Source organism: Ochotona curzoniae, unplaced genomic scaffold (assembly GCF_017591425.1).
Source record: "Ochotona curzoniae isolate NIBS_2020 unplaced genomic scaffold, NIBS_Ocur_1.0 contig_2210, whole genome shotgun sequence".
NCBI lineage: Eukaryota > Metazoa > Chordata > Mammalia > Lagomorpha > Ochotonidae > Ochotona > Ochotona curzoniae.
The window spans coordinates 16,656,841-16,667,814 of NW_024465369.1; the positions used below are offsets into that span (position 1 = coordinate 16,656,841).

General features: G+C 44.4%; 1 protein-coding gene across 3 annotated transcripts in view; it reads left to right on the forward strand.

Annotated features, from left to right (window-relative positions):
* RIF1 (replication timing regulatory factor 1) overlaps positions 1 to 10,974 on the forward strand; it is a 65,596-nt gene that overhangs the window by 11,788 nt on the left and 42,834 nt on the right. For all 3 annotated transcript variants that reach the window (XM_040971559.1, XM_040971558.1, XM_040971560.1), the window contains exons 8-9: positions 4,590 to 4,682; positions 9,262 to 9,400. In XM_040971559.1, the coding sequence (XP_040827493.1) occupies positions 4,590 to 4,682; positions 9,262 to 9,400 (232 nt within the window). The remainder of the gene's footprint in view (positions 1 to 4,589; positions 4,683 to 9,261; positions 9,401 to 10,974) is intronic.

Genomic DNA, 10,974 nt, shown 5'->3' on the forward strand with positions numbered 1-10,974 from the left:
GATTTCAGACCATGTGTATTAATAATGGACTTGGTACAGTAGCTCCTTTTGAATCTGCATGCGTTTTTCTTCCTTCTTGTTACTCCAAATTCCTACACAATCCCTGGCTTTTCATATATTTTTTATATAAATTTAAAAAGAATTTTTATTACATTTTTGAAAATCTTTACACAGTTAATTAGGGTAAAAATGTTCAAGGGCTATAGGGAAGTGGGTAAGACTATTTTCATATTGTTTCCTTCATGTTTAAAAGGGGAGTATTGAGGGAGAAACCCCACCCAGTTTCCCACTCACCCCAAGTCCTGGATGTGGGGCATGCTCTGAGATATTTGCTCAAGTGGTTTTGATAGTTCACCAGTTATGACTCGCTGCCAGTCTCGCCACTCCAAGCACGATGAGGTCGGTGAAGAATCCAATCATTGACACAGTCCATCATAGAGTCTTCATCTGCCCAGTATTTCTCTGCCAACAAATAGCTGAGGTGGTTGATTGACTTGTTCTGTCTTTTCTTGGTTAGGTTTCTGAGTCCGCCATTTCGATTGGGGAGATCCCCAAAGAAACTTTAAGTATTCAGATTCTTGTGTGTTCTAGTAAGCACAGGGTCCAGCAGAATCCATCGCCCCGATCAGCTGGTGGTTGCAATTGCTGCATTGGTTCTGTTTTCAGCCCTGACTTCCACTGGAACCAATGGGTGTTGTAGTCCAGCCTGGTTCTCCCTATCACATACTCGGCCCTCGCATAAACCAGTGGGAGCTGCAGCCTAGTCAGAGCAACCCACAATAACCCCCACCAGGCCCGCCCCCTACCCTGGTTTGCCAGTATGTGTAGCAGGCTAGTCCAGTCTCTCCCACATCCCATTTGTCTCCGTACATGTCGATGGGTATTGAAGCTTAGCTCCATCCAGCCAGTCTCGACTATCTAGCCCTTACAGATGTTGTTGAGTGCCTCTCTGTCTAGCCCCCCTCCCCAGCCCTCATTCTAGTTTTAGTGCCCTCTCGTGGGAGTGGTAACCTAAGAGGGAGGAGCCCACTGTTTCCCTCCCAGGTCTCTCTCACTCCAGGGTTATGCACTCTTCATTGGTTCTGGCATTTGACTTGACAGAATTAGCCCCCAGTGCCATCTTCTGCCAGCTGATGCTGCAGCCAAGCCCAAACAATCCTTACCCACTCTAATTTATGCTTGCACCAGTAGGAATAATCAGCTCAGCCCGGCTTTTCCCTGATCAAGTCCACATGAGGCCCACAGGTGTTGTAGTCTTGCTTAGTCGGGTCTGCCCCCATCCCACACTCTTCCAGTGGGAGTAGCTGTCCGGCAAGGGGACCACCCCTTATTCCCTTGCCAGCTCTGTCCCCTCCCTTCATGGTTCTCATGCGTGCTGGTTGGTTGCTGCGGTCACGTCTGGCACAGGCAACCTCACCTTGGCATTCCATGTTGTGCACTGGTTTTTGTTACAGCCAAACCTGGCTCGACCCACACTGTTCTGGTGCTTGGATTTGCCAGTGGATGATGTGAACTAATTCAGCTTGGTCAGCCCCTGGCCCATGCCAAATGTATGCCAGTGGGAAACTTTGCATGGCCTATTCTGGGCTGTTTCCTATCATGCTTCTTGTGCTTATCTGCAGGGACTGTGTCCTGCCAGAGGAGTTGCCCAGGCTCCTCCATCAGAACCCCTCCCAATGCCAGATTTTGCACATACCAGGGGTTCCATGAGCCAGACATACTCGATTTCACCTCCTATCCTAGTAGGAACAGTGGCTTTTCCTGACTGACCTTCAACCCGAACTGGTTCTTGCTTTTGGATGTTTCAGCCCAGCCACGGCTCGTCCATGCCCACATATGGCTCACATATGGCTCACATATGGCTCAGTAGGGGTTGAGACTTAGCCTAGTCTGTCCCACATCTACCCTGGTCCTCCAGGACACCTGAGGGTGTTGGAGTCTGGCCTGGCCTGGTGTGTCCAGTCCCAGTCCACACTAGTCCCAAGGGAGACTACAACTGTATCCTGATCAGAATGCAGTCCCCACTCTGGCCCACACACCACTTAGTGGGAACCTCCACCCAGTTATGGTGTCCTCTTAGCTCTCCACCTGGGCCTGTTCCCAGCCATAGATCATGCGCATGCCAGTGGTTGCTCTGACTCAGCTCAGCCCCCTCACCTGTCCCAGCCTATGCCTTAGACACTGTGGCTTAGTGTCCCTGGCTCACTCAGATCAGTAGGTACAAGAACCTAGCTCAGCATGACCTGTGCTCCATGCTGGTTTCTAGTTTTGCTTGTAGGCCAAGGCTTGCTCGGGCCTGCCCAGTACATTGTACTCCATTATCAATTCACACAATGGCCAGCTATTGGAGATACTTTTCCCAGCTTGTCCGACCCCCAGGCCTGGACCACATGTTCACCAGTGGGAGCTGTGACTCACCAAGGGAGTTTCCCAAGTTCCTCCACTTGATCGACTCCCCAACCCAGTTCTCATACATGTCTTGGGTTTTAGGCCAGCGCCTGGCGCAGTCTGGCCTTCCATTTGGCTTTGTATAAGCTGGTGAACGCTGCAGCCTGGTCCACCCCACACCCTATTCAGGATGCACATTCGGGTGCTGCTGCTTTGACCAGTCCAGACTGCTGTGGATTCCTTTACCAGTGATTGATGGCAAGCTCCTTGGTCATACCTAGCTTAGTCCATCACCACCCAAACTGTTGAGCTAACCAGTGGGGCTAGAATTTCCACAGGGTGTGGCCCACACTTCGCCCACAGAATCTATCCCTGGATATGGTCCTTGAGTAGTGGTTAATGTCATGGCCCTGCCTATTGTGATCCGTATGCTGAGTACTAGTTAATGTCATGGCCCTGCCTAGTGTGACCCGATTACTGATCCATCATCATGTCAGGTAATAGAATATGCTGCTGGACAAGCCCCGAGCCTTAGCTTTTGCATGAACTGAGCTTTTGCTCAGCATTGTTCTTCAAACTTCTTCAAAGGAAGAGTTACTGTCATTGGGAATCTTTGGGATTGACTCACATCCCAGAAGCACAGTGGGTTCAACTTGGAGCTACATAAGCAGTTATTCAAACCACCAAAATCCCAGAGCTCCCCCGCCGGGCGGCCAAAGGGAACAGCCCCCGGAGCCCAGGCAGCTCTGGGGACAGCTCACCACGTGCCCAGGGTGGCTGGCCTGTGGGATCTAGGCGTGAGATGTCCCGTCCTTAGACCACCCCCCCCTTTTTTTTTTTAATAACCGGCACCCTTATGGGATCCTGGTATGTGCAAGGCGAGAATTTAGCCACGAGGCTATCGGGTTGGGCCCATATTTTAAAAAGATTTTTAATTTTTATTGAAAAGACAAGTTTACAGAGGAGTGACAGAGAAAGTTTCCATCCATTGGCTCACTCCCCCAGTGGCTGCAATAGCTGAAGCTGAGCTGAGCTGATCCAAAGCTGGGTGCTTCTTTCAGGTGCAGGGTCTCAAGCTTTAGGCCATCCTCGACTGCTTTCTTGGGTCACTAGCACAGAGCTACAAGGAAAGTGAATCATTTGGGACAGTAGCTGGCACTTGAAAGGCAAAGGATTAGCCCGCTGAGCCATTGTGCCGGTCTTGAAATCTAGTTATAGACATCTGAAGTTTTCTGGGATAAGAGTAAGATAGATTTGGGCGCGGTGGCGCAGTGGTTAAGGTCCTCGCCTTGCACGCCCGGGATCCCATATGGACACCGGTTCTAATCCCGGCGGCCCCGCTTCCCATCCAGCTCCCTGCCTGTGGCCCGGGAAAGCAGTCGAGGATGGCCCAAAGCCTTGGGACCCTGCACCTGCGTGGGAGATCCGGAAGAGGCTCCTGGCTACAGATTGGCTTAGCATCGACCATTGAGCTCACTTGGGGAGTGAATCATCGGACGGAAATCTTCCTCTCTTTCTCCTCTCTGTATATCCGCCTTTCCAATAAAAATAAAATAAGCCTTTAAAAAAAAAGAGTAAGATAGATTGGAGAGTTGTAAGAAGGCCAGGTAAGTAGTAATGCATGCTCAGTAAATGTTCATGGCAGCACCATATTGTGTGTTCTCAAATATTTATTGTGTAACTTTAAAAACATCTGTATTTCTCCTGCAGTACCTTTTTTTTCTTGGAAGATTTTAGAGGCAGAGCTAGAGAAAAGGAATGACAAAAACCACTGATTTATCTTTCCAAATTATTGCAGCAGCAGTAACTTGTGCAAAAGCTGTGCCAGGCCAAAACCAGGAGGTTAAAACCTCTTTTGGGTCTTCCATGTGAGTGCAAGAGTCCAAGCACTTGAATGATCTGCTGCTGCTTTTCCGGGCACATTATCAGGCAGGTGATTTGAAACTTGAGCAGCTAGGATTTAAAATGGCATCCCTATGGGATGTTGTTGCTGCACGTGGTTGGTAAACTTACTGTGCTGCAATGCCAATACTTTTAAGCTTTCTGATGCACTGCTGAAGATTTTTAATGTTATTTTGGCGTGAGGACTGTTTTGGTTATTTGAGAGAACGTAATTTGAAAATTGTGTCTAGATTTTGGCAGTGGGTCTTTTTTCCCCATTCCAGATGCTAATTTGGTAAATATTTTGCTTTTGTTCATAGAAATTATTCTCAGAGCTCCAGAAGCTATTTATGAACAAAAATGAGACATACGTGTTAAAATTATGGCCTTTGTTTGTCAAACTTCTTGGGAAGGTAAGTGTGATAATTAATGGTCTGAATGTTCTATGCCATTCCATCCCAGTTTTTTTCCTTTGAAGGTGATTTATTTGGAAGGCGGAGTGAGCTAATGAATGCTCCTATGTGCTGGCTCACCAGATTCCTGCGACAGTCAGGACTAAACTGAATCCATCAGGAACCTGAACTCCATCTGGATTTCCCACAAGGCTGACAGATATTCAAATGGCTGGCCTATCATGCTGCTTCCCAAGTGCATTTGAGAGAGAACTTTCTTTTTCCTTTTTTTTTTAAGATTTATTTTTATTACAAAGTCAGATATACAGAGAGGAGGAGAGAGAGAGGAAGATCCTCCGTTCGATGATTCACTCCCCAAGTGAGCACAACAGCCAGTGCTGTGTTGATTCAGAGCCAGGAGCCAGGAACTTGCTCCAGGTCTCCCACATGGGTACAGGATCCCAAAGCATAGGGCCGTCCTCAGCTGCTTTCCCAGGCCACAAGCAGGGAGCTGGATGGGAAGTGGAGCTGCTGGGATTAGAACCGGCACCCGTATGGGATTCCGGCGCATTCAAGGCGAAGACTTTAGCCATTAGGCCATGCCGCTGGGCCCCAAGGTGTTATTCTCATGTGGGATGCATTCATGCATCCCAGGCCGCCGCTTAAGCTGCTAAATCAGTGTCTACCAGCTTTGTTGGTTCCTTCTTTATGTCCACTACATTCATGATTTGCCTCATTTGCACATTTTCCTGCGTACTAAAAGTATTTTGTAAACTCCAGCTGAAAACTTAATTTTTTTCAGTTCATATGGAGATTTCTCAGTTTGTAAGCTTGGAGGGCATGGTTCCAAGCTTAGGTCACGGCGAGGTTATTCTGTGCCCTATTGTTTAACTTCTCCTTCCTTAGGTAACTGCATTGTTCATGGTCCATTTGATCCCACATTTTCTTTTTTAAATGCTTTTTTTGATTTCACAGTTTGACATGCTCCTGAGCAGAAGTAATGTCCAGTATTCATAAGAATAGACTGTGATGTGCCTTTGGAGCAAATACTTTTGTGTGTATTAAATAAACTTTGTTCTGACTTGGATTATGTTGGATGTTAGTTCACTGTTAGGAATAAATAATACATACAGTAAATAGTATAGATTATGGTATGATAGAGGTGTCATTTAACAGAAACCCGTAAAGCAAGGTTGTGTATGTTGAGTGCTTGACCAAGCACTAACTTTGTAATTTCTGTAGGAGCTACAACTCTTTATATTACCATGTTTCAGTTACTGTTGTACTAAATTTGGAAGTGAATTATGTAAGTCTTAGTAGTTGTTTTTTTCGTTTTTAATTTTTTTTTTTTTTGTATTTACTATTCAGGGCTCTGCAGTTCCTTTTGAATTTAAGGATCAACCTTTCTATATTTGAATTTGTTGAAGAGATTGAGACTTGGAATGAGGACAGACTGTTCAGTCTGTAGATTTTGATAGTATTAACATGTTAGTCCTTGAGTATGAATGTGTTTCCATTTTAACTTCATTTAGAAATGCTTTATAGTTTTTAGAATACAAATTTATGACCTCATGGCAAGACAGAATTTTTTTTTATTAATTACATTGTATTATGTGACAGTTTGATAGGTACTGGGCTTCCCCCCACCCCTCCCCAAACCCTCCCCCTATGGTGGATTCCTCCACCTTGTTGCATAGCCACAGTTCAAGTTCAGTTGAGATTCTTTCATTGCAAGCATATACCAAGCATAGAGTTCATCATCTTATTGTCCAGATAAGTTCAACGGCTTGTTGGGGAGACCTTTTCTGGTCTGAAGGTGGAGCCAGCAGAGTATCATCTCAATCAATTAAAAACCCCAACATAGCTTCAGCAACAATTTATAACATTGTGGAGTTAATTGACATAGTATTGAGTAACCAATATGTTTAAAAAAAAAAATGCAAGTTCTTAACCACATCCTGTGACTACTTCATTGACATTTCAATTTTAGTTTATATACAACCGGGTTCTATACATCTTAAAATAGCTATAGATTACTGTTCAGCTGTCTCATGTCTATTTTCATTATAATATTTAGCATTTTATAGCATTGAAGCATAATTTTGCTGAACCTGGCTTTTTTTCGGATAGTCTAGACTGGCTTATAACTCTAACAAGACATGTCAACAGTTTAGGTGCAGAACAGTTTTAGGAGGGGTGTGCAGAGAAATCTTCAATACCTTAGTGAGGAGTAACTAACCTTTGTGTCCTACCTATACCTTACTTACCCACTTATACCTTACTAAGTGAATCCACACTGACCATTTCCTATCTGATTCTAAGCTTTCCTTGTTCTCTATTCTAGATTGGTTGGTTGGTTGGTTATTTGTTTTGAGGGGTGTCCGGAGCAATCCTGATGGTCATTGCAAGAGAGGGTGGGAACCCCAAGTTGGAACCAAGTGAGGACCAGAGAGACCTCCCCTGCCTAGTCCCGAAGGGAATTTACTGTTCTGTTTCTGTGGACTGCTCAGGGCTCCTGGCTGTTGTTCTGATGCCCTTTGATCCTGTGAGGAAGGATTTGGATTTCTTCCATCCCATGTGGTAGATCCAAGCAGGAGTGGATGACCTCAGAGTTCTTGGCCTCTGAAGGCACTCCAATTCCCCGTGGTCTCCTTGGCGGTTGGGGTGTAGTCGTTAGTGCTCGTACTGATAGTCCTTGGTGAGGATCGGGAGTTTTCAGGGTTGGGATACAACTATCCTCCTGTCCCCCTGCTCCACTCTGGCCCCCCCCCCCCCGTGCATATGGCCTCCTGTTAAGAGGTGGTCAGGATCGCTTTTGATTCTCCCTACATGTCTTTGTAGTTTAACTGTTGCCTAATGCTGATTCGAGTCTGTTGGCAAGACAGAATTTTAAGATTAGTTCATTTGAAAGAAAGGGAGAAGACAGGTGTTTGATATTCTAGTTGGTTTTCCCTGTGGCTGCACTTGCCAGGGCTGGGTCAGGCTAAGGACTAGGTCCTCATCCGCTGCTTTGCTAGGTGCACTAGCATGGACTGGGATAGGAAATCCAGCAGCTTGAACTGGTGTGCGCATAGAGAATGCCAATGCTTGCTATGCCACAGTGCTGGCCCTATGAAACTTTATTTTAGAAGATTTGATTATTTGAAAGGCTGAGAGACAGAGAATCTTGGCATGCACTGACTGACTCCCCAGCACAACTCTTGGGGCTGGGCCGTGCTAAACCCTGGAACCAGGAACTCCATCCTGGCCTCCCACCTGGGTGGCAGGGTTAGGTCAGTGTACTGCAGCCATCACATGCTGCTTTCCCAGGCACCCTAGTGGGAAGGTGGAAAGGATTTGAATCAGAGCTCTGATAGGAGGGATCCTGTACACCCTGAGGCTTACTTAGGTATACTCTTTCACGTTCCTGCAGTGGCAGAATTACCTGACTTATTTTTCAGATTATTTCTTTATCATCAAATGATAATACGTGACTATTTTTTCCATTTTTAAATTGCTTGTTGCTGGTATTTAGAAACACAAGGTTGTAATGATCTTGTTTTTTTAGCAGTTTGCAGACTATTAGTTGTAGTAATTTTATTTTGTAAGCCATTTACTTTTGTTCATACTCTTGATTATATGTGATTCACAGCTACTTAGTGTTGATGTTTGTGATGGCCTTGTTTTGGCAGATTTACTAGTTAACTGGTATTCACTACTCTTTTGCTGTTAGCAGATTTTACCATTTTCTACATGAATTATTGTATCTGCTCTTACATATTTCAGCCTTTTTGGAAAGATTGTTTCTAATGTTTTTGGGGTTTAACATCTCTATAACTGTTTTTCATGTGCTCATCATGAGTGGGGTTAAACTATACCGGATGTCATGTAAGGTTGGGCTGTGTGCTTAGTGTTATTTGAAACAAAAGTGAACTTTGGCTTATATTTGGATTCCATTCTAAAGGTGATTTGTTTTATATATGCAAATATTCCCATTATGTATACATATATTCTCAACTCAACTCTTGGGGGAAAAATTCAAAGTATTTCTGGTTCCTGGCATTCTGAATAAGGGGTATCCAAGTGTGGACCTACAGTCTTTGAAATTACTTTGATAAAATTTGGGATTTGTTGACTTGGCTGATTTCTCCTAATGTTTTAGAGCTTTGTTTACACATCCACCTACACCACTTTGTGTACTTTGTATATATACAGTCTTAAAATGTTACATGTCTGTTATAACTTGAGAGGCATGCAGTCTGTATTCATTACTTGTTCACAGCGACTAAGCCAGACCAAGGCTGGCAACCGGGAACTTGGTTTGGTTCTCCCATTTTTCTGGCAAGGACGCAGCAGTGACAGGAAGCTGGGCTTGGAAAAAGAGCCAGGAAGCAACCTGGGCAGTCTGACGATGGGATTTGGGGGTGCAGGCTATATACCAACCGCTGCACCAGTCGCACGCCTAATGGTCAATATTTTGTAAAGAATGTTTTGTAAAGTAGCTTATCTTTTGTGTCTGTTAACTCCCAATACCAAGAATTAAATGGATGAACAATTGATATTAGTTGCTTCTATATTTGTTTCTTACATAAGTAGCTTCTGATTTATTTTTCTCTTTTAGACCTTACATCGAAGTGGAAGTTTCATCAATTCATTATTGCAGTTAGAAGAACTAGGATTTCGTAGTGGGACACCTATGATTAAAAAAATAGCTTTTATTGCTTGGAAAAGCTTAATAGACAATTTTGCTTTAAATCCAGGTAAGTCATGTTTAAATTTTTTTCTTTTTAAATTTGAGACCAATGAATTGAGAGTACCCAGTTTGCAGGTTTACTCTGAAATTCCTGAGCAAGCCAAGCAGAATCCACATATCTGGAATGGAGCTGAGGGCTCTACTCGGGCATTCTTAGCCTCTGGGTCATAGGAGTCCGAAGGGGAATGTCAGATTTGAATTCTTTTTTTTTTTTTTTTTTTTACACAAAATCAAATATATGGAGAGGAGGAGAGAGAGAGACGAGGAGCTTTTGTCCGATGATTCACTCGCCAAGTGAGCGCAATAGCCGGTGCTGTGCCAGTCCAGAGCCAGGAGCCAGGAACTTCCTCCAGGTCTCCCACATGGGTGCAGGATCCCAAAGCTCTGGGTCATCCTCAGCTGCTTTCCTAAGCCACAAACAGGGAGCTGGATCGGAAGTGGAGCAGTGGGGATTAGAACCGGCGCCCACAAGGGATTCTGGCAAGTTCAAGGCGAGGACTTTAGCTACTAGGCCATGCTGCTGGGCCCAGAGCTGAGTTCTAGTTCCCACATACTTACTAGAGGAGTGTTAAAGTAGCTGAAAGAACAGTTGTAAGAATAGAAAGTGCCATTCTGTCATATGCAAAGCAAGACCAATGTTTGAAAATTATTTTTTAAAGATTTGTTTATTTTACTTGGGCTAGTTGGAGGGAGACAGAGACATCTTCCATCCACTGGTTCATTCCCCAAATGGCTGTAAGGCCGGAACTGGGCCAGTCTGTAAAGCTGTTCTCAGGAGCTTCTTTTTATCCCATGTGGGTTCAGGGGCCCATCCGGGTGCTTTCGCAGGCATTACCAGTGAGCGCACATTGTTCATCCAGTGTAAGCATTTTGTTTAGAGTTAGATTTAATATTTGTACTGAAATTTGGGAATGGTTATTGATGAGATACGATAGACCTGAATCAGTATTTATATGTCCAGCATATAATCAGTGGACCCCAGCAGCATTCATGATTAATTTTAAATACAAAGATTTAAGAAAAACTTCTTTGAAAGTCCTTGTTAGATGATAAAGGTTGAAAAAGATTTTTATCCTCTGGCTTACTCTACAACTGGCTTTAATGGATAGGCTGTTTCTAGGAGTTTCATCCTGGTCTGTTAAAAGGATCATCTTCACTACTTTTCCAAGTGCATTACCATTGGGCTGAATGGGAAGTGGGGCAGCTGGGATTTTAACCAGCACTCATATAGCATATATGTGTGTATATATATATATAACACATATATAATACATATACATACATATATAATACATAATATATATTTATATATATATATAAATAAATTTTGAAAATCACATTTATACAGTGAAGAGAGACAGATCATCTGCTGGTTCACTCCCCAAGTTACTGCAGTGGCTGGAGCTGAGCCGATTTGAAGCCTGGAGCCAGGAGCTTCTGCTGGGTGTCTCATACGGGTGCAGGGTCCCAAGGTTTTGGTCTGCTTGACTGCTTTCCCAAGCAACAAGCAGGGAGCTGTAAGGGCTGTGGAGCAGCCGGGATATGAACCTGTGCCAATATGGGATCCCCAGGGTGTGCAAG